This window comes from Sphaerodactylus townsendi, linkage group LG03 (assembly GCF_021028975.2).
Source record: "Sphaerodactylus townsendi isolate TG3544 linkage group LG03, MPM_Stown_v2.3, whole genome shotgun sequence".
Taxonomy (NCBI): domain Eukaryota; kingdom Metazoa; phylum Chordata; class Lepidosauria; order Squamata; family Sphaerodactylidae; genus Sphaerodactylus; species Sphaerodactylus townsendi.
The window spans coordinates 29,566,995-29,591,636 of NC_059427.1; the positions used below are offsets into that span (position 1 = coordinate 29,566,995).

General features: G+C 48.3%; 1 protein-coding gene across 2 annotated transcripts in view; it reads right to left on the bottom strand.

Moving 5' to 3' along the window:
* Positions 1-24,642, bottom strand: part of PRICKLE2 (prickle planar cell polarity protein 2) — a 363,321-nt gene that overhangs the window by 27,843 nt on the left and 310,836 nt on the right. For both annotated transcript variants that reach the window (XM_048489885.1, XM_048489886.1), the window contains one exon: positions 21,813-22,679. In XM_048489885.1, coding sequence (XP_048345842.1) covers positions 21,813-22,679 — 867 coding nt within the window. The remainder of the gene's footprint in view (positions 1-21,812; positions 22,680-24,642) is intronic.

Consider the following 24,642-nt stretch of genomic DNA (forward strand, 5'->3'; position numbering starts at 1 on the left):
GTAATAGGCATCACAGAAACCTGGTGGGTTGAGTCTCATGACTTGAATGCAATAATTTAGGGGCATAACCTATTTCAGAGAAATAGACCCACTAGAAAAAGAGAAGGAGTAGCATTATATGTCAGGGATGATTACACCTGTGAGCAGGTCTATGATTTAAATCCTGGAAGCCAGGTTGAGATCATCTGGGTTAAAAAATTAAGGGGGAAAGACACAACAGTGATCTTATTGTGTGGGTCTAATAAAGAAATGGAAAGAGGGGAGAATCATCAAAGAAGAATTCAAATACACAGCAAGGATGTGTAGGAAGAAAGTCAGAGAAGCTAAAGTGCAGAACAAGCTCAAGTTTGCCAGAGAGGTTAAAATCAATAAAAATACTTTTTTTTGTTATGTTCATAGCAAAAGGAGATGAAGAAAAGGCAGAACTACTCAGCACCTTCTTTGCCTTGGTTTTCTCCCGAAAGGAAAACAGTGCTCAACCAGAGGGAAATAGGATACAGTAGGGAAAATTCAGCACAGAATAAACAAAGAGGCAGTACTGGCTACTTTAGTTCTATCATATATTTCTATCAATTACTTGGATGATGGAATAGAGGGCATTCTAATCAAATTTGCTACACCAAATTAGGAGGGGTAGTGAATACCCCCAAAGGACAGGGTCTGAATGACCTGGACAGATTAGAGAGCTGGGCCAAAACTAACAAAATTAATTTCAACACAGATAAATGTAAGATACTACACTTTAGCAGAATAAATGAAATGCAGAGATGTAAGATGGGTAACATCTGATTTGACATGTGAAAAGAATCTGGGAGTCTTAGTAGACCACAAACTGAACATCGGTAATACGATGTGACAGCCAAGAAAGCCAATGAAATTCTGGGCCGCATCAATAGGAGCACAGTGTCTAGATTGAGAGATGCAATAGTACCTCTCTATTCTGCATTGGTCAGACCTCACCTGGAATACTGTGTCCAGTTCTGGGCACCCCAATTCAACAAGGATATTGACAAACTGAAATGGGTCCAGAGGAGGGCAACCAAAATGGTAAAAGGACTGGATTCCATATCTTACGATGAGGGTTTTAGGGAGCTAGGTATGTTTAGCCTGGAGAAGAGAAGATTAAGGGATGACATGATAGCCATGTTTAAATATCTGAAGGGATGTCATGTTGAAGATGTAGCAAGTTCATTTTCTGCTGCTCCAGAATTATGACAAGGAGTAATGGATTCAAGGGGCAGGAAGATATTTCACCTCAACATTAGGAAAAATATCCTGACAGTAAGGACTGTTCGACAGTGGAATACACTGCCTTGGAGGGTGGCGGAGTCTCCTTCTTTGGAGGTTTTTAAACAGAGGCTGGATGGCCATCATTCAGGAGTGCTTTGATTACGTGTTCCTGCATGGCAGGGGGTTGGATTTGAAGGCCATTGTGGTCTCTTAACTCCATGTTTCTATGGCCCTTTCCGCACCAAAACTCCATGTTTCTATGGCCCTTTCCGCACCAAAACTCCATGATTCTATGGCCCTTTCTGCACCAAAACTCCATGATTCTATGGCCCTTTCTGGCCCAAAATCAACTATGTCAGGCCGGTAAAACACTGTTTTGGCAGGGACCCTTTGCACAGGCGCCGCTGCCAAATCGATGCAGCGGCGCTCTGTTCCCACCCAAAAGGTGTTTTCAAACCTCGCTCAGGGAGCGAGGTTTTTAGCAAATGCCGGCTTCCATTCGGTGCCATGTGAACGGCACCTGGTGGAAGCCGGTGTTTCTTCCCCAGCCCTCCCAAACATTGCATACCTCCGGTCTCCTTCCGTCATGTTGTGGAGGCCAGGAGACACGCCTCCTGGCCTCCGACTCCAGGGTCGTCGCTCTGGCCAGGGGGGCGTGTCCCCTGGCCTCCACAACACGACGGAAGGAGATGGGAGGTAAGCAACATTTGGGAGCGGTGCAGCTTGTGCGAAGGCTGCGTCCCAGGTGGTGTGCCCAGAGGGACCGTCCGTGTGAACGGTCCCACAGGGGTGCGGAAAGGGCCTATGATTCTAGATATAAGCTTTCTGGCCTCTTCTTGAAATCACAGGCTCATAAGCCTTGAACTTATGCATGGAAGAAGTATTTATATGTTCATTCCTTCCCTATGATCGGGGACGGTTCCCTTTCTGCATGTTTAATGTGTGGGATAGTGCTTGGAGGGCAAGTGAGACAGACTCTTGATTTATCAGGGTCAATATTGTTTATTCTGACAGAGCTTTTTCGCATCATCTACCACCTGATCCTTTTAACTGGAGACGCTGGGGATTAAACTACTTATGTTTCAGCGCTGAGCCACGGCAACAGTGACAAAAGAAGTGTGCTCTGGACTTTAAAACTAACTGGGAATGTAGGATGAGATAGTGGCATGCACACCTTATTAACATGACTGGCCATTTCTTAGTTGCTCATCAACAGCTCATCAACAGCTGAGGCTAACCAGTGTCTTCTACTCACTGGCATACATCTGACATTTTGCCTGGAGGAGACTCAGACAGCAGCTCCACAGCTGACTGAAAGGGAAGAGAGCAGGAAAAAAATGTTGCTGAAACAGGGAGTTTCTCAGCCGGATGGCTGTGCAGACCTTTGTTTTTCAAAGACATTTTTTCTCCCCCAAAACAAAAGGCCTGTCCTTTTAAGTGCCAGCATGAGACGACTGCTGCCTCAGCACAGAGCACATCTATCATGGTAGTCACACATTCCTCTCCTTGCTTGTAAAAAAGGAACAAACATTTCTTCTGCTTTAATAGCCCTTATTGTGGGGTATGCTGGAGGAAGGGAGCTAATTTTGTCTCCATTTTTCTCCTTCGCCTCAGGCAGTGTTCCCTGCCTGGATTCCTGAAAACCAGAACTTTAATGTCTATTGCCTTTAGAAATGAAATATCTGCTGGTTTTGAGTTTTCACAGCAACAAGATTTTAAAAGGGACACGGGGCTTAATTTGGAGCACAAGATTACCTGGGCTGAGTGCTGTTTGGACAAGTTCAGCTCTTGTCAAGAAGTCCTGCCAAGAAGTCTCTAGGGAGACATTTTCTTCCCATTTCCATCACAGGACTGTATGAATACTTTGAGGGATTATCTGGCTCCTTGATAGCAGCCTGAATTCTCTGGAAGCATGTGCCCAATTCTCCCATCACTTTTCAGCCTGGCAAAGAAGCCAAGACTCACCATGCCAGGAGAAGGCAAAGGCAGTAGGAAAATAGTAGGACTCAATGTGAGATGGGTTGTCTCAATAAAAGAAGTCACAACCCTAAGTTTGGAAGACCTAAGCAATGGTGTCGAGGGCAGGATGTTTTGAAAGAGGTCATTAATTCCCCCCCCACCCCTGGTGGGCCACTGCGAGTAGCAGAGAGCTGGACTAGATGGACTCTGGTCTGATCCAGCTGGCTTGTTCTTATGTTCTTATGTCAAGTAATTGCTGGCTTACGGCGACTGGTTTTCAAGGCTAGAGGTGGTTTTCCATTGCCTTCCTCCATGTCATGACCCCAATATTCCCTGGAGATCTCCCATCCAAGTACTAACCAGGGCCAACCCCACTTAGTAGCCAAGATCTGACGGTATTGCGCTAGCCTGGGCTAGGCAGGTTAGGACCATGATAAGTTAGAAGTGACTTGAGGGCACATAATACACACAGTGGTGGGATCCAAAAATTTTAATAACAGGTTCCGATGGTGGTGGGATTCAAACAGTGGCGCTGCCGCACACACGCACCTCCATCCCTATTGGGCAGGGAGGTTGCTTTAGTAACCCCTTCTTGGCACTCAGAAAAAAATAGTAACCAGTTCTAGAGAAGTGGTGAGAACTGGTTGGATCCCACCTCTGAATTCACACCATCAGTGGTGGGATTCAGCAGGTTCGCACCATTTCGGCAGAGCCAGTTGTTAAAATGGTGCTTGTAAACAACCAGTTGTTAAATTATTTGAATTCCACCACTGGAACTGGTTGTTAAATTATTTTAATCCCTCCACTGCACGCCATGTTTCTGTTTAAGTATTATGACTATTTTGGTTCATCCACATATCCTTGAGATGAGAGCTAGTATTTGCCATTCGAGATTTTGGCCTAGGAAAGAGAAATAGTAACCTTCAGCCCACAAAGGTGAATTTACAGAACACATTTATCATTCGACCAAGCTGTCATGGCAAAATTATCTTGTTGTAACTTTTAGCACATCAGAAATGTTCAGCCAAGCCACTGAAGTACAAAAGACATTCAGAAGGAAGAACTGGTAAAGAAGCTTGTCAGTGTTCAAAATAATTGCCAAAATAATTCTGAATTTTGATGTGTCACTGTAGCAATCCAGGTTATATTGTAAAATAAAATTAAAGTCTTGCTTCATTGAACCTTAGTGATTAGTTGCTTAATCCAGGGGCTAATTCCAAACTGCTCACTTTAAATACACATTTTCAACAATACTACCCCCTTACCATTTTAAGGATCTTTCTGCCAGGAGCGGACTAGGAAACAAAAACAGCCCTGGAATGGGCCTTGCTTGCTGGCCCACCCCCCAATAAAGGAGAGGACCCAACTTGGATGGGGGGTGGGTGGGTGGGAGTGGCATGCTTGATTGTGTGGCTTCCCCCTAGCTGGGATCCATCCACAGTTTGCAGCAATAATTCCTGCCCCCACAGGAGTCGCATGCACACAATGGCAGTGCCTCCCATATACTTAATGTGGGGCTGCCCTCAAGTTGAGGGATATCCCCTCCCCCATCCATTGCCTCATTAGGACTTTCCCCAGCGAACTAAATGGCCGCCTGCCCTTGTTTTCGACACATCTCCAATGCTATTATTATGGAGCCAAATCTGATTGGTTATGCAACATTGTGGAATCATTCTGTTTGCCAGATGAACTCTAATTAGCTGGAATTACCAACCCAGAAAGAGAAAAAGCAGCAGCAGCAGCCGCCAGAGGAAAAGGACTTGGAACAATTTGTGTAAAATTTGCATAATGTGTTTTTGGAGAGAGAAAAAAATTTCCATCCACCCAAAACTATTTGACCTCCCTCCCCCAATCAAATTAGAGCACGTCTAGCCCTTCCTAATATTTTCAAGCCCTAGTATAAGCGGATGGGACCCATCATTGCAATGGAAGCTCCCATAACTGTGTTCCAAAGGAAATTGGCTTACGTGGAGCAAGAAGAAAAAGATCTCTTGTTCCCCCAAAAAGCTGCTCTTAAGAACTAAACGCTAGTTCAGAGGCATCACTGTCACCGGATCTTGCTGGGACACAGCCGCGTGCTCGCTACCCTGCACCGTCTCCTCCAGTATGCCTTACGGATTTGTCACTGGAAAGCTTGCCAGCAATGGAAAACGGGGCATTCCTTACTTTCCAGAGAGCTGAAACGCTCAAGTCTTTTAAAGTTTCAACACCTCATCTGCTCAGCACAAGCAAAACCCAACTGGGAGAGCAGAAAGACAGGCACAGCGTGATACAGGGGGGAAAAAATCCTGCAAGCCGACTCTTTTTTGGACACCGCATTTTGGAACCGGCAGCAGACAGAGTGGAATTTCTCTACAGCTGCCCACATCTGATCTGAGTGAAAGAACAGAATTTGGCTTTCCCCACTGAGAGGAAGCTGGCTCCGTTCTGAAATGGAAAATGAACGTATCTCCCCTCCCCTCAGATTCTTAGAGCGCAAAGTGTTTGACACCCCCTCTTTCAAGAGGTTGCTCCGGTGTGCAAATGTGCTGGTCACCAAAATGAGATAAAGAAAATAGTCTTAAAACAGTACCTCTTCCTAGCCGAATGTGAAATCTCTTCCCTTTTCACATACGCTGTGAGGGAGCAGCTGCCTCAAATGTCTATCTGTGCAATTTTTTAAAAACCTTCTCTTTCTTCAAAGAGCTCAGGGTGGCAAATGTAGTTCCATTTTGACCTCCCAATGGCCCCGTGGAGTCAATTAGGCTGATTCCTCTAAGTCATCTAGTGAGTTTCATGGCTGTGTGGTGGTTAGAAGAACCCCCGTTTCCCATATTCTAGCCCGACACTCTACTCACTAGATCTTCTTTAGAAGCCTACATGGTACAGACTTCCAGTTTTCCCAACACCACAATTATTTCAAGGCTGAAAGGGAGAGGGGAAAAACTTCCACCTTCTTTGGTTCTGATGCCACCATGAAGGTTTGAGCACCTTATACTCAGGTTGTGCTTTGTCCATAACAATTTTTGTGGGACGGCTTTGGACAGGATGGGGAAACCCCTCACACACACCTTTCTACCCCAAAAGCCAGCTTGACATCCGTCGGTGAACCTCTCTTTTTCAAGCCGGAGTAAAGAAGCAGCCAGATTTGGCTCCCTGGTACTAGGGAGACCTGGCAAAGTTTGACCAGACAGGCAACTATCCCAGATCCAGAGGCTCCAACTCAAGCAGAAAGGCATGGTAATGGGCAACCAAGTGTCGGCAGCAGTGAGGAGGATGGTAAGCCAGTGACCACAGAAAGTACTGGCCAACAGAGGCCTTTTTTTTACTCCCTTCTCATTGCTACTACTGCCACTGTCTCCTCCCTGACACTGGAATGGAAACATCCTGAACTTGAGCACCAGAGATGGAAACGACTGGTTCCATACAACCAACCTCAGGGCACTTTCTTCCCCTCACAGAGGAACAGGGAGACGGAGCAAATGAGCAGCCAGAGGCTGTACCTGACACCATGGTTCCAATGGCTTACATGTGCATGGTCACAGCAGGGCAAACTTAGACAGCCCCAGAGATTTCTTTTCAGCTACAACTTCCATCTGCAAAGGCTCTGCTCATCCCTGCATTCATTCCAATGGAGGGAGTAGATTCTGTGTGCTTCTGAATGAGTACACTTTGGTTGCCACCTTCCAGGTGGTGGATGGAGATCTCCTGTTATGACAACGGATCTCCAGGCAACAGAAATCAGTTCACCTTGTGAAAATGGCCAGTTCAGAAGGTGGATTCAATGGCATTATTGTAGTGTAGTGTGTATGTCCCCTTAAGAGACTCGTACTTAAGGACATGTAAGGAAGGAGAATGCATGCAGCTGTGAGAGTATTCTACAGGGTGTTTGGATGAACTTGAATAGAGTTTGGTTCTGGTGGGTTTTCTGGGCTGTTTGGCTGTGGTCTGGTGGATTTTGTTCCTAACGTTTTGCCTGCATCTGTGGCTGGCATCTTCAGAGGATCACCTCTGAAGATGCCAGCCACAGATGCAGGCAAAACGTTAGGAACAAAATCCACCAGACCATGGCCACACAGCCCGGAAAACCCACCAGAACCAGTTGAATCCGGTCGTGAAAGCCTTCGACAATACACTGAATAGAGTTTGATTACAAGACTTGGAGGATGTGTTGTAAAGACATAACATTGGCGAAGAGGAGGGGATGTTTGCCTTTGAGCCCTCTGGTACCTTTTCTGCAAAGTCCAGATGAGGCTCCAACCCCTTTTACCTCTTGGATTCGTTTTTTTAAATAATTATCTGCTTGCAATTAGTGACACAGAAGCGTCTGAAGAAAGGAAACTTGCTCTGCTTGTCCACTCCTTGGGAGCAGAAGGACAACCTATTTTCTACACACTTTCCCTTAGTGATGATAAATATGAAACTGCTTTGGCTGCACTGAAGAATTTTTTTGTGCCCAAGGTTAATGTGATTGCTATGTGCTACAAGTTCTGGCAGCGGGCACAACAACCGGGGGAGTCAACCTGCCCCACTGAAGTCTCTCCTCCACTGAACTAAGTGTCGGAAAAGGCTGAGGGAACAAGACCTCCAAATGTGCATCGGAATTCCCTAGGACTTGGGCAACTGAACGGCATGGCAATTCTTCAGACCTAAGGGCTTCAAACTGTATCTTCCCCCCACAATCTGTCCATCTGTAGAAGCTCCCATTTGCTCACATAAAATGAACTCAAGCTTACTAAGCTATTAAAAAGAATGCATAAGAACTTCCTGCCATTAAGGAGACAGCCAGACACATTGACACATCAACCGTTTCGCCACAATATGATCAAACATTTCCCTCCAAGCCTTCCACTTAGATAAACTAGAATGACATTATCATAATCAGCTGCAATAATTGTATTTATAAATATGTGGGGGATTATTATTATTATGATATATCTGAAAGGTGTTGTATTTAATAAGGTGAAGAGATGCCAAGTAGAAGTAGGCACTCCTCTGCAATTGACGCAATTAACCCTGAAGAGATATATACAAATTATTAGGGTAACTCTGCTTACATTCTTAGTTTTATTTATCTGAACAGCTATTATGAGATACATCAAAATCTTTTCTGAAACAAATAAGCCCTGCAGTCTGCTTTTGATTTAGGAAAATATTTGCAACAGACAATAGCTTTGCAGGGGATTTTTGGTACTGAACACTTTGAAAAAAATCAAGGCCAAGTCATCCCTACGAGGGAAAAGAAATTAGATTCATGCCAATAAATTGAGAATGTACCATAAACAGAGAAAGAGTTCTTTAGTTTGGTTGACCAAAACAACATCAAATCAATCTGTAAGACTCCAACACTAATTTATGAAATGTATACATTATTTATTAAATTATATCTTGCTTTTCAATAAGAGCTCTCAAAAGCAAGACAAAATACCTAGCAAAGCAGTAAAGAATAAAAGCCTAACAACTTAAAAGTTCAAAAGATCTATTAAAACTACACAGAATAGCACATAAAAAGAGTCAGAACTTAAACAGATGTCAATCTACATTTTTCACTATAATCTGCTTAATTAACCCCCATATGATCCTGAGAAAAACGATTCCCCTATTTTCTCCACCTGTTCTTTATTACTGTGCCATGCCTGGGCCAGTTCAAGGGCTGACAGTCTCTTTGGTTGCCATGGGCCTCTTTCAAGTTGTGATGGGTGGCTCCCTCCCTTGACACTCTTCTGGCCACATGAATGTATGCCACAGTGATCAGATTATTGTGAAACTGTTAACTAAACTATTGTAATTTAGTAGCAGAAGAAGAAGAGTTGGCTTTTATACTTCGCCTTTAAGGAGGCTCAAAGCGGCTTACAATCATTTTCCCTTCCTCTCCTCACAACAGACACATTGTGGGGGAGCTGGAGCTTGGAGAGTTCTGAGAGAACTGTGACTAGCCCAAGGTCACCCAGCAGGCTTCATGTGGAGGAGTAGGGAAAGAAATCTGGTTCGCCAGATTAGAGTCCACCGTTCATGTGGAGAAGTGGGGAATCAAACCGGTTCCCCAGATGAGAGTCTGCCACTCTTAACCACTGTACCATGCTGGTTCTCTACATGGGTCTACTTCAGCAGACTTCAGCAGTTAACAAATTTCAATTGATAAGAGAATGCTACAGCATGGTCACCATCGGGAGCTAGGCTGGATATAGGTATTTCACCCACTCTGCGGTCACTCCAGTGGCTGTCCATCAGTTACCAGGTTCAATTCAAAATGCTTTCATGAACTTCAACCCTCATACCTTGTAGGCCCGTGGTGGCAAACCTATGGCACTCCAGAGGTTCATGGACTACAATTCCCATCAGCCCCTGCCAGCATGGCCAATTGGCAGGGGCTGATGGGAATTGTAGTCCATGAACCTCTGGAGTGCCATAGGTTCACCACCACTGTTGTAGGCCCACCTGTTATGCTCCGCCACAACAGTTTTGTTTATTCAAGCAACACCGTCTAAATGTGTTATGCTGCCAATAGGCAGGATCAATAGTGGCCTGTTCACACACTTTCTTTGTTGGGGCTCTCACTTTGTGGAATGGCCGGCCAGTGGAGGTTAGGAAAGCCCCAACACTTCTGCCATCCTGTATGTAGTGATGTGGGCCTTTAAGAATTTGAATTGATGGGCAGAGTTAAGAGATTTGGAGAAAGCAGTTGGATCTGAGACATGGGAGAGTTCATACTGAGAGCTTCTGGGTTAACTGTTCCAATTGCTCTTATTGTTAGACGTAAAAAAAACCTGTTTTAAACCACAGTGGTTGTCCTGCTATCCATCTTGACACTATAAACTGTGTAAAATAGAATTGTTCAGAGGGGGATTTCTATAAAGAGGATTAAGGCTATAGTACAAAGGAATGGAAAGTGCTTTGCTAAAGGATACAGGATTTCAGTCCGTTTCACTGTTTATTGTTAAGTTATCTTATCCTTACTGCATTGCTTGGAGCATCACAGATGTACCATTGGGACTGTGCTACCTGCTATGGGTCCTAGCTGTGTTTGGAGAAAGGTGCAGTATATAAACATTCCCAATAAACAGACAAGACTTCTCAACTATCAGAAACTTTGTTCAGCTCTCAATAAAATAGAATAATGAAGCCAGAGCAAGCCCATCCATTAGGTGGATGAAAGCAATTCCTCCTAGGTAATCGGATAATACGGCACTGAGGCATTGTCAGGATGCCATTGTTGGGAGAGGGGAATTGCTGGGGAGAGCTTTAGCTTTGCAGGTGCTGTTTTATCTGTTTCCCTGGCCTTGGAGCTCGGTGGCTGGGACGAGCCTTCAGGCTGGACTTTTGCTAACTGTAACATGGTTATGGTTATGGTTCACATGTGGGGGTAGGAATTTGCTGCAACATATTATCAACTGCTTTAGCGCCTTTTTGCCAGAACTGTGTTCTCCCGTCTTTCTCATATCTTCAATAAAATCCTTGAACCCATCAAGTGAGTTATTGTCTGAACGGGGAAACTGACAGGCATGTGGCTGGTGGGTGGGGCCTTTCTTGTCACCAGATCCAGGAGGTGGGGAGCCCCAGCTGGAGGGGCACCACACTGAAGGATTCAGTTGATGTGTGGGTCTTCTTCTGCACTGGACTGGGGAGGCATAGTGAATGGCAAGCCCCATTGGCACAAAATCATTTGCCTTAAACCCTTCAATCGAACATTTGAAATGCCCGTCTTGCTTCTTGAGCTGACTGTTACTCACATAGTAATCTGCAAGGGGCAAGAGAAGCAGCACGCACATCTGCTGAGCAGAAACAGCCGGAGAAGGTTATCCATCCACTTTCACACTTCAGTTAGTTTTTATGTACCCCAAAGGTGGCCCTCATTTATCAGAGAAGATCCATGGAAGATCCATCAATTTAGCTGCTCTGGGAATCCTCTTGCATAGAGGCTCGGAACTCAGGTAAGACAGGAGATGGACTCCGGCGCCTTGAGATTCTTCGATAATGTCGGGAGATTATTTGTACACATCCGATCATTGTTTTAAGAGCGCCACCATGTCATATAGCCTGTTGTATCAAATGTCATGCCCCCATCATGACTGAAGTTATCATAGGTTAACTGGATAGCCAACAGCATATGGGTGCATGAGCAAATGGATTTATGTCTTGTGCCCTTATAGTAGACAGAGAGAAGCCTCAAGGTCAAAAGGCTTTGTCTCCAAGGAGGACATTCCCACACCCGTCTATACTACTTTGAGCGAAAGACACCATATAGCAGCCGCAGAGATATGAGAGACGTATTCAAATTATGACGAGAACAGATGACGACTAGGCCTTGGATGCTGGTCTCCTTTTTTATTTGTGCCTAGTACTTACACTCACAGAAGAGGGGGACAGCAATTTTTGCAAATTCCCCCCCCCCCCACTCCCCATTGCTTTGATGCCCATTGAATTCCTCAGGATTCACTGGCTCATACAGGCACAGTTGCTATCTATGCCATGCAACGCTGCTTGTCGTGCGTATGATCCAAGTCTAAGCCTAAAGTCCTGGGCAGCTTTACCTGATACTTCCTTCTCAGTAAACAAGCATTGGACAGTCCTATTGTAAAAGGTCTGGAGTTGTTTCCATCCGCTCATGACTTCAAGCACTGCAATGGGTTTAGAAGAAATATGCTGGCCTTTCACGACGTGGCGTAGTGGTTAAGAGCAGGTGCACTCTAATCTGGAGAAGAGGGTTTGATTCCCCGCTCTGCCACTTGAGCTGTGGAGGCTCATCTGGTGAACTAGATTAGCTTGTGCACTCCAACACATGCCAGTTGGGTGACCTTGGGCTAGTCACAGCTTTTCGGGAGCTTTCTCAGCCCCACCCACCTCACAGGGTGTTTGTTGTGAGGGGGAAGGGCAAGGAGATTGTCAGCCCCTTTGAGTCTCCTTACAGGAGAGAAAGGGGGGATATAAATCCAACGCTTCTTCTTCTTCTAGGGGCAGGGGGGAGGATTGGGTGGGAGAAGAAGGCAACAGTGGAAGAGAGAACCAAAGCAAAGATAACAAGACCCAGGGATAAGGATTCTGAGAGGAAAGGTTCTTAGATGCGTTCGGTGAGTTTAGCCATCTGTTAACACCACGGATGCTGGGCAAAAGGCAAATGCAGTCAGGGGTTGGCGGCCAACTCTAGCACAACGCTTCTATTGAGACCAATGGGCCGTTTCTTGAAAGCTCCACAGGGCATCCATATTTTTCTGAGTTTCATTCACATTCAGTTAACATTCAGTGGAACAGCTCATCCAGGGACAGGCCAGTTTGAAGTCTGTCATGAGCTATGATTTATTTTAGAGAGTTTAACCACAGACGGCACCGCTTGGGGATGGCTTTCCATCAACCAACTGGCACGCGCTGCATTTCCCCCAAAACTGTTCTGAACTTATTACCACTCAAACGTGAAATCCCTGAGTCAGCATACGAAAGACCTGCCTCCAGTGGCTTCAAGCTTCCAAAGTTCTCGCTGCCTTGTAATTTCCCTCCCTTTCCCTAAAAACATAGCTGCATTCAGTCCCTTGGCGCCGTTTACTGTAGCCAAACTGTCAGTTGGCTCACCCCGCCACCCCATGTTGCACTGTCAGCATTCTGCTGTTGTCGATCAGAACAGTCGTGGGCTCTCCATGACAGATTAGACCTAGGCAAATCCAGCCTAGGACATGCGTGCAGATTTAGGGATGGTTTCTAGGGGAAGCAGGGTCCCCAGAATTGTATAATCCCATAGATTCCACCATCCAAGCAGCCATTTTCTCCATGGGTACGAAAGTCTTTAGTCTGGAGATCCATTGTAATGCTAGAAACCTACTGGGATAGGTTTGGCAAACCTACTGGGGTAGACACACAACACATGGCATGCAGACTCCACAAGGCCTACCAATAGTACACTCTGTGGCGCACAACCCTGACACCCTAACCTTCTTCTCTATGAGACATCCAATGGGGGAGGGGTAGATGATGCTGTTGTTATGGCAACAATAATCTCTTGGCCCTGTGGGGAAGCATCTGTGTTAAAGGGAAAAAAAAACCTGGCACATCTCAGAAGAATTGATGTCTTGAAATTGCCAATGCAACAACAGTATCCAACCAGCTGTGGTGGAAGATCCAGATGTTTCACCGGTGTAGGGCATCTCCTGCGAGACATCTGGGCTTCTCACTGAAGTCGGCAGGGACTCTGCAGTAGTTGTAGCCACTGGAATGCCTCAGTTTGTAGAGAGGTGGCCAGGCTCTAAGATAAATCAGGACCTGAGCAGAACCGGGGGTCTGTGACAGCCATTGCGACTGTAGTGTCATGGCAATGGCAGGGCCTTGGCCAGGTTTGAGATGATTCCCCACACATACACACGAAACCTGCTGGATGCCTTTGGGCTCGCCACAGTTCTCTCAGAACTTTCTCAGCCCCACCTACCTCACAAAGTGTCTGTTGTGGGGAGGGGAAGGGAAGGAGTTTGTAAGTGGCTTTGAGACTTCTTAAAGGTAGAGAAAAGTACAGTAGTATATAAAAACCAATTTTTGTTGTTGTTCTGTGTCATGTGTCTCAGAAACAAAAAAAGGGCATGCAAGTCACTAAGATCGCAGTCCCATGAACCCTCCTTGCTCCTTCCCATGGAAATGTCATGACACACAGCCCCCTTTGTATAATGCTCTTCATTTGTGTCATTTGAGTACCAATTCAGGATTTTTTTTTTCAAAGCAGAAACTAAATTTTGGGGGAAGTACAATTCAAATCCCTCTGATCCTATTCCTTACTTTTTTTTTATCTTGTTGCAGCTTGGGGGTATTTTAAAACGTTACAATATGGTGAAGCAACATACAGAGAATGCCTGTGGGCCAATTACAGCTCCTTTCAAAGTGGTTTTGCGATGGGAAAAAAACACACATGCACACAACAACCCTTTGGTTATGATGATTACTCTTTCTAGTCTCTCAAGACAAGAAACCCATCCTCTTTTTGAGCAGCTGGTATTGATTCTTGCTGCTCTTTAAGGAAAGGATAAAGAACACCAAAGGGATTGTTTAGAAATACACCCAAAGTCACGCTATATAAAGAATTCCACTTGGGAGATAAATCAAAGGGATAAAAACTCTGGAATTTGCCACACCAGAAATGTCACGGTTAACCCTCAAGTGCTGGGACACTCTCAAATGAGACAAAACATCCTGCCTCTATGAACAGAGACAACTGGTGCTCAGAAGAAGAGCTAGTCTACACACATGGCAGATCACCTGATAAAACTCTTCCTAGACTGTACCACTTTGGACTTAGAGATGCCAGGTTCCAGGTGGAACCCGGGGATCCCCTGAAATTACAGCTCACCTCCAGAATACACAGGTTGGTTCCCATGGAGAAAAGAGATTCTTTGGAGGATGGACTCTATGGTATTGTACCCCCACTGAGGTTCCCAAAACCTACCTTCAAATCTCCAGGAGTTCCTAAACCTGGAGCTGGCAATCCCAATAAAGGCCAGGGGAACCTGGAAACCCTAATTGGTCTACAAGTTTGCATCCTAAAAGAGGAAGAACCGGTGCTGCGGACTACCGAACAGAAGTTCAGTTTTTCAGAGATCCTCCACTTTAATAATTTCTTGTACGTACAGAACTACCTAATTCAACCTCAGGACTCCAGCCACTGTACAATATGGACTTATTATTTCCCCATTTTATGGGGAAAACAATTAAATACCAGTAATTTGGCCCCAAGAGATTTTCTTCCTCATAGAATTTATCAGAACTAGCTGATTGGTGAAATCCAGAGTTGCCAGGCCTCTGATGTCATTCACCAAGAGAATTGGGAAAAAAATCATTGATAAATTCCTCCTACAGTAAAACCCCAGAGTTTCAGGGATTTCCTAAAACATGTTGAGGTCATTTTTAGGTGAAGCTGCTCATTCAAGTAGCGGCGAGGGGTCAGGGGGCGGTTGGAGAGGAGAAAACTCTTAGCCAAATCATTTATATTACAAATTGGTTAAAATGTCACAATCTCTTTGCAAGCACATACTTATACACATACACAAGCTCACGTAAGTGTAAGCACACAACTTATTGCACTATTTTCTACTAGGAAACACGCCTGTTCCTTGATTTTCTATACTAACAATGATAGTCCATTGAACCAAGGCACTTAATACCGGTATGTATTTTACTGCACTGATTTTTCTTAGCTCCTATATTTTATGGCACACGGTAATCTGCTTAATGACTAAAGTTGCCAACCTCCAGGTGGTAGCTGGAGAACCTCTGGGATTAGAATTGATCTCCAGATGAAAGAGATCAATTCACCTGGAGAATCTAGCCACTTTGGAAAGTAGATTTTATGGCATCATACCACATGGAAATACTTCCTCTCCCAAACCCCCATCCTCCTCATGTTCCATCCCCAAAATATCAAGGTATTTCCCAACCCACATTTGGCAACCTTCTTAAAGGGGGCTAGTTACGTAGCTAAGAATAGAGCAGTAGATGAGATCAGCTTTCAGATGCACAATCCAGAAGTTTACAGATCTGTCATAAAAACGTGGTATATTAATGGACTTCCCTTGTAAGATTGACATGAGCGCAACACTATCATTTATGGTTTTCAATGAGCCTGAAGAATCATCCATCATCGTATAGCAAAATGTGCTCCTAATTTATGGAAGTACCATCAGAGAAGAGATTCTATTGCGTTCTGATACTGCTCAATGACTACTGCAATTCTTCAGAAGCATTACAAAAATATATCAGATGGACGGAACTACGTAATCTATGGGTCTATTTATTTGCAATAATACCGCACACTTCTCTGCATTCACGCCCAAGGAAGCTCACTGCATTGTAAAAAAAAGAAAAGAAAAGGCATGCCTAGAGCAACAGAAATGAATTCAAAATTAATTCCAAACCCAACTCCAAAAAATTAAAAACCGCAGTAACGGTAAAACCAAGAAAAGACAGCCCTTAAAACACCAAAAGGGAGCAGGGAGAAAGAGAGACAGGATTTCGCCCTGACAAAAACCTGCTGAAAGTTTTTAAAAGTCTTAATTTGATCTGGGAAGAAAGATAATGACTCTGACACGTAAAGAGAAGATGAAAAATGTATTCCAGAGTTGGGCCACCATTGCTGAGAAGTCCCTGAGCTTTATGGACACCTCACTTTATGTCTGAAAATGGAGGGACATGAACTAGAGCACAGGTGTCAAACTCGCGCCCCTCCAGATGTTATGGACTACAGTTCCCATCATCCCCTGCCAGCATCATGCTGGCAGGGGATGATAAACTATAATCCATAACTATCTGGAAGAAATTGACATTTATTGCACCAATGAGCCCTGCACAAATGAACTCAGCATCTAAGTGTAACCCCTATGCTAAGAATGGGATGACCCAGAAAGGGGTGGAGTCTGAAAGAAGGAGAAGGCTGCAGAACTCATGAGGTTGGAGGAAGCAAGGCTGCCAGGCTGGGACCTTGATTAATTTTTATAAGCCCTTAACACCTTGTTTAAGGTAACTGCAATGTTGTTGGGAACTAGTGGGAAGGGAGTTGTTTATTTTTGCTCTATTGTAAATGTTAGAATTTATTGTTTCAGGGTTTTTGTGTATGTAAATGGTGAGAGTTTTTCTGGGGACCTTCAACATCTCGAATCCAGTTCACCAAGCCTCTGGAGTCTCCGTGAGCCAACCACCAGCAGGTAGAATGGACTTGGCCTTATCAGACTGTAATTAGAAGGACTTGGAAGGAAACTTGAACAGGACCTTGGAGTGTTAGGTTAAATGTTAATGTTTGATAAGGGTCAAATATTAAAGAAAGTAAACCATTTTGTTTAAAATTTAGTTGTTGCAAACTCCTTCCAAGTTCTGCCCCACAGAACCCACAAGCTGAGGTTACATAAGCAGATATACAGAGGGGCTGAGGATCCTTCAGATATCTGGTCCCAGGGCATATGGAACTTTATAGACAAAACACCGGTGCTTTACATTGGGCTCAGAAACAAACAGGTGAGGGTTATAATACGCTGCTTGTCATCCACACCTCATAGCAAATCTGCTGCTACATTGAGAATTACATTTTCTGAACTGTCTCAAGGAGCAGTTCCACACAAAGCGCATTGCAGTAATCTATCCTGAAAATGGACCTCTAGACATCAGTCTGTGCATGATGCATATCTGTGCATCAAAGCAAATCTGTGTATCAGTCAACCCAGCAGCAAATACTCGTTTCATTATTGGGTGGAAAGGAAACCTAACTTAGGCGATAGTTGCCTTTTCTGTAGTAATTGCTAAGTTTTGCGAAAAATGTTTGGATACTAATAGTGTAAATGTTCATAGTTGCAACAGTCAGTATTAATGTTATTGTTCTGTTTTGTGCTATGATTGTTCCAACCCGTCTTTTCCTGACAATAGAAAACTGTCTGACTGTCTGAAGAAGCCACCCCTTTCTTATGAGAGAAACAAGTCTGACATTCAGATTGACAGATACAGAACATGCACACAAAGGAAACGAAAGTATGCAGCAGCTAATCTTTTAAAAGCAATTCTTCTGACGACAGCACTCTCCTCACTTTTTACTTTCTGGAATTTGCTTTCTGCAACACACTATATGCAAACAGCGGATGAAAGTTAAGCGCGCTTCTAATATCTTCCTTTCCTTTGATGGGATTTTTCCACTACCACTGGCTCAAACTGCAGATGAGAATAGCCACTGCAAACCTTTCAGATTGGCTGAAAGAGCACATTCAGTCAGGATCATAAGGGAGTCAAGAGCCAGCTGAGGAGTAAAAAAAGTACAAACCCCTATATTGCAAACCACAAAATAATGGTGAGGGCTGATTCTGGGAGCTCCATTACTATCTGTGAAATGGTAACACTGTCCAAACGATGCACAACCAATTCATCGAAATGGATAAGGCAACACTGCAACATTTGTCAGCTTAATACCAATTTAGCGATCAGCAATTTCCACAAAGAATTCTGGGAACTGAATTTGATGCGAAGACTTTCTGTTATTAGAACCCAAATTCCCTCATAGAGCTATGGCTTCCAGATATACCAGCCAAGTGTGAAGTGGTAGCTGAGGATTTCACAGAATTACAACTGATCTGCAGACCTCACAAATCAGTACCTCGGAGCAAATGACTACTTTGGAAGGTAGGCTCTGTGACATTATGCCCCTTCTCTCCCTCAACCTCTCAGGCTCCATGCAAAACCTCCAGGAATTACCCAACTTAGAGCTGAAAACTCTACTTCCAGGGAGATGACTATTAAAGTAGTTTCTGTGTGGTACTGATTTGCCTGATATTGAATTACATATTCAGTAATGACTAAAACTGACTATACTATATAGTTAGTGAACAGCCAGGGGTTCTGTGGAGACTAATCATGAGAAGATCCAAATTAGGAGTGGTCCAAAGGAGATGCTGAGCTTCTGCCTCCTCTCCTGGAGCAAATAACAAACAACATATCATCAAGACGGGAAACCTGAGCAGCTGTGACCCTGTGTGGCAAAAGAGCTGCAGTTGCCAAGAAGCAGGGTAAAAACCCTAGTTCTCTTAGCCAGCCACATTATGGGATTAAGATAGGGATGTCAGCCTCCAGTTGGGACCTGGGAATCCTCTGGAACCACAGCTCGTCTCCAGACTACAGAGATCAATTCCCCTGGAGAAAATGGCTGCCTTGGAAAGTGGACTCGACGGCTTTGTACACCAGTGAACCCCCGTCCTCCCCAGACTCCGCCCCCAAATGTCCAAGAGTTTGCCAGTTTGGATCTGGCAAGGCCAGAGGCGTAGCTGGGCCAGAGTGCACGCGTTGTGCATTGTTTTCTGGGGGCCCCCTGCTGTGTCCTGCCCCCTCACTCCCCCTTACCTTACCTTAGTGCAGGCTGGAGAAGCAGCTTGTTCCCTTCAGGCTGAAAATGGCCTGGTGGAAACTACACTTCCCATGAGACCCTGGGGCTTGCAAGGTCTCCTGGGAAGTGTAGTTCCCACCAGTCCGTTTTCAGCCTAAAGGAAACAGGCCGCTTCTCCAGCCTGCACTGCTTCATGAAGGTAAGTGCGGGTGTGGGAGGGGGCGTGCTGGAGGGGCACCAGGGGGGCAATTTTCCGTCCCCCAGGCGCATGCCCATTGCAACGCGCAACCCCCCCCCCGGTCCCCTGGTAGCTCCACCTCTGGGCAAGCCTACTCTTCTATCCTGTACCAATAGCCAGGGGGACCTGTAAACCCTACATTAACAGCAGGGGCCATGCTATTCTCTAAGATAAGCTGGGGTCCAAGCAGAACAAGCAATGGAGGGTGTGACAAAAGGGCTACAAGAAAATAGGTATCAGCTACATTGGCCCATGTCTTACTGGCCAGGCAAGTCAGGAGATTATAGATCTTTAGCTTCCCTGCCCAGGCCCTAGGGAGGCATTTGCATAGGCTGGGAGGGAAATTGTTTTGCAGACCCTTTGCTTTTAGGTGGCACAGGTTGCATATTTCTTGTGTCTCACCATTGTGCACTCTTTCCCCACTCTTCCTGTGTTATAATGGCCCATGTCAGAATGTGCCTGCATTTTGTTTCCATACTGCCCAATTTCTAGGATTAGTACTGCATGCAAACAGTACCATACTGGTCGCACAAGCCTCCATTATTGCAATTATGGCAGTTTCTAGGGTTGACAGCTTCGGGTTGGGAAACACCTGGAGAGTTTGGGGGTGCAGCCTAAGGAGGATGGGGTTTGGAAAAGGGGAGGGACAGCAGTGAGGTGTAACACCGTAGAGATCACTTTCCACATTGCACTGCACATGTCCAGGACTCTTTCTTTTGTTCCTTCACCTTATAGGGAAAAGCAGCAGGAGTTCTCCAAGGTATGCAGACCTCTCCACTTTCTGCCCATCCTAATCATGTTGCTACCCTTATTAGTGTGGGGCGTGTGGTCAATTTGGAACGAGAGGGCAAGAGAGTGTTAAAGCAAAGACACAAAGGCTCCTGCATGGGATTTTCTGAAATATTTCAGCAGAAGCCTTCCTGAGCATTTCAACCTTCCTTGGAATTCAAAGCTAAGCTTAAGAGAGGCAGATTTCCTAGCAGCGCTCTCTTGTCATTCTTAAGGAACATTCAACTCTTGACGAGAAAAGAAGCAGGATGCATGAAAATCCAGCTTCAAAGGCCTCGTAACACAGATAAGAAAAAAGCCAGCCCCCTCCAGCCCCCAGACGACTGCCACATAGATATCCAACTGTAGTAAACGTTGCAAGGTCTGAAACCCAGGATCACAGTGAAGCAACTGACTACGCTTCCCTAGGGAAGCCTGCCTCATACGTTAGGAACCCTTTGCTGAACTGTGTTCACAGAGATTTCTCCTCTTCCTGGCTTCACTGAGATACAGAGGCTGATTTCTCCTGCTGGAGCAGCAGTGGCGTAGGAGGTTAAGAGCTCGTGTATCTAATCTGGAGGAACCGGGTTTGATCCCCAGCTCTGCCGCCTGAGCTGTGGAGGCTTATCTGGGGAATTCAGATTAGCCTATACACTCCCACACACGCCAGCTGGGTGACCTTGAGCTAGTCACAGCTTCTTGGAGCTCTCTCAGCCCCACCTACCTCACAGGGTGTTTGTTGTGAGGGGGGAAGGACAAGGAGATTGGAAGCCCCTTTGAGTCTCCTGCAGGAGAGAAAGGGGGGATATAAATACAAACTCCTCTTCTTCTCCTGCAATTCAAAAGGGGCTACAGTTCATTCGGCAGAGCCATTCCCTTCCTCATTCCAGCTACTGCAGTCCTGTTATCTGAAAACATGGCTGCCATTCCACTGTTGAATCAGTAGGAAGAGGAGCAGGGCCTTAAAACACACACGCACACTTTGCAGCCATCTGGATAAGGAAGACTTCAGGTATCTCAGGCATCGGACAAGTCGATGCAGCTGTTGTCACATTTGACCTCTTTCGCTAACAGTGAGCTAGCCACCTCTGAACAGGAACTCATTGATATGTTAGGAGATTAAATAAGTGAGCTGATTTGACTAGTAAGAGATGTTGTCAGGAACCAACATACAACGAAGGGGGCAATAGATGGCCAATGGAAGACATGCGGACAAAGCAACATCGTTTTCCTCATGAAAAATTGCTTAGGGCTCTCTGTCAACTGTGAGGACAGTCACACACTCTAAGCCAGTGTTTCCTGACCTTTTCAATGTCACGGTACCCTTGACCTCACTCTTCATATCTCACAGCACCCCTGCCATTCCCACCCCCCACCTTCCCCTCCCAGGGTAAAGGGAAACATGGGATGGGGGGGAGTGGCTGCTGACCTTGCAGCAGGCCCTGCCCCCTGGGCCAGCTCCATGTCCTTGCTGGCGACGGCGGGAGACACCACAAAAGTGAGGAGGGCTGATAGCATTGCTGCGGTACCCCTGGGACTTGCTCATGGCACCCCAGGGTACCACAGAACCCTGGTTGGGAATAGCTGCTCTAAGCAGTGGAGTTTCCATATTTTGCAGTCTTATCCCTCGGGCCTAGGGGCAAGGCCTGTAGCAAATTTGGCAGAATACTTAATCCAGATCAGGCTAAATCCCAACATAACTAGTGATTGTGGGCCTCTATCACTACAGTATTATTTACTCCAGCGGAGGGCACCAAACTGACCGACAAAAGTTTGCCTACACACCAAACCAAGAGAGAACAATAAACAGTAGCCCACCTGTGGCATTGGAGAGAGCCAGGGATTCCATTGAACCTCGTGGAGTTTGCTCTGTGGGGGTCAGTTCCTCCGTGAATTTCAGCGCATTAACGGGATGCCTGGTCCGACACTGCTGGGCAGACATGCCAGCATCCTCCTCCTCCTCTCCATATTTGGAGACCTTGTAACTCCCTCTGGTGTCGCTGAAGCTCTGGTTGGACATGTCACTGTAACTCTCCTGAGACCGTAGCCTCCCTGAGTAATAGTCTTCTCTGCATTCCTGGATGAAGCTGCCACCGTGACCTTTCATGGCCAGAGAGGAACTTCTCTTTGGGTTGCTGAAATGTTTCCCCCATAGATCCTGCTGGGCACTTGGGCTCTGCCCTGGGTTGTAGGAAGTCCTTATGTTACATTGGCTGAGCAGCTGCAAAGGGCTCTGTGACTGATTCTGCTCCATTTTGTTCCCATAGTGATACAGTTCATCTCTGCTCCTCCAGACATGGTCCCTGTTTAGACTGGGAGTTTGACTGGACAGACTCAGCAAGTCCATCTGCAAGGAGAGAGGGTCCACATCTGCAGAAAGCCTGCTGGAGGACACCTGAAGTTGGCCGCTCTGGCTTAGTGCATTCTCCTCGCCTTTGCTCCTGTTCTTGCCAATCTTGGCACTGCGGCGGGACTCCTTAGCTCTAGCGCTTTGGAAGGCAGAATCTGAGGAGTCCGAGCCATTAGGGTCGTCACCCATTGAACACGCCCTTGAACAGAAGATCTGCCCTTGCTTTGGCAGGAACGGTCGCCCGAGCAGAGATTTCTTGCACTGCGCGCAACAAAAGCAGGTCTCCGTAGCATGCCAGTGCTGGCCGTCGTAAGTCATTTGACCTTGATCGATGCCTTTGAATAAGGAACAGAAAGATTCTCAGTACCATATAAATAAGTTCATCGGGACAAAGATGGACACATTTATGCCATTATTGTGACACAAATCCTTAAGTGGAATGGGTAGGGCAGGGGTGGTCAACCTACGGTGCTCCAGATGTTCATGGACTACAATTCCCATCAGCCCCTGCCAGCATGGCCAATTGGTGGCCAACCTATGGCATTCCCATCAGCCCCTGCCAGCATTGGCCAATTGGTCCCACCCCCCCCCCCCCCCACCCCCCCCCCCCCCCACCCCCCCCCCCCCCCACCCCCCCCCCCCCCCACCCCCCCCCCCCCCCACCCCCCCCCCCCCCCATGGGCTCAACTTTTATTTATTATTTATTTTATTCAGTGTGGTTCCCCGCTCTTCTCAGACAAGGGCCGGGTTCAGAGAGGCTTGTGCGCATTATTAAAATATAGAATAATACAATTCAACATCAAATAACCACTAGCCATCCCAATTAAACACTGAATTAATCATGTGTCCAATGATGGCGACTGACAATTTAAAACCTCCCTGAGCTCCAATATGTTCCCCCACCTGCCAAATTTAAATTTTGTTCTAGTCCCGGTCTCACACACTAGCCCAGGGGTGGCCAACCTACGGCGCTCCAGATGTTCATGGACTGCAATTCCCATCAGCCCCTGCCAGCATGGCCCCCCCCCCACCCCCCCCCCCCCCCCCCGCCCTTCCCCACCCCCCCCCCCCCCCCCCCCCTCCCCCCCCCCCACCCCCCCCCCCCCCCTCCCACCCCCCCTCCCACCCCCCCTCCCACCCCCCATCCCTCCCTCCCCCCAACCCCCCCCCCCACCCCCCCTCTCCAAGGAGCCCACCCCCCCCCCCCCCTGCTCCCCCCCCCCCCTCCCCCCCCCCCCCCCCTCCCCCCCCCCCCCCCCCCCCCCCCCCCCCCCCCCCCCCCCCCCCCCCCCCCCCCCCCCCCCCCACCCCCCCCCCCCCCCACCCCCCCCCCCCCCCACCCCCCCCCCCCCCCACCCCCCCCCCCCCCCACCCCCCCCCCCCCCCACCCCCCCCCCCCCCCACCCCCCCCCCCCCCCACCCCCCCCCCCCCCCACCCCCCCCCCCCCCCACCCCCCCCCCCCCCCACCCCCCCCCCCCCCCACCCCCCCCCCCCCCCACCCCCCCCCCCCCCCACCCCCCCCCCCCCCCACCCCCCCCCCCCCCCACCCCCCCCCCCCCCCACCCCCCCCCCCCCCCACCCCCCCCCCCCCCCACCCCCCCCCCCCCCCACCCCCCCCCCCCCCCACCCCCCCCCCCCCCCACCCCCCCCCCCCCCCACCCCCCCCCCCCCCCACCCCCCCCCCCCCCCACCCCCCCCCCCCCCCACCCCCCCCCCCCCCCACCCCCCCCCCCCCCCACCCCCCCCCCCCCCCACCCCCCCCCCCCCCCACCCCCCCCCCCCCCCACCCCCCCCCCCCCCCACCCCCCCCCCCCCCCACCCCCCCCCCCCCCCACCCCCCCCCCCCCCCACCCCCCCCCCCCCCCACCCCCCCCCCCCCCCACCCCCCCCCCCCCCCACCCCCCCCCCCCCCCACCCCCCCCCCCCCCCACCCCCCCCCCCCCCCACCCCCCCCCCCCCCCACCCCCCCCCCCCCCCACCCCCCCCCCCCCCCACCCCCCCCCCCCCCCACCCCCCCCCCCCCCCACCCCCCCCCCCCCCCACCCCCCCCCCCCCCCACCCCCCCCCCCCCCCACCCCCCCCCCCCCCCACCCCCCCCCCCCCCCACCCCCCCCCCCCCCCACCCCCCCCCCCCCCCACCCCCCCCCCCCCCCACCCCCCCCCCCCCCCACCCCCCCCCCCCCCCACCCCCCCCCCCCCCCACCCCCCCCCCCCCCCACCCCCCCCCCCCCCCACCCCCCCCCCCCCCCACCCCCCCCCCCCCCCACCCCCCCCCCCCCCCACCCCCCCCCCCCCCC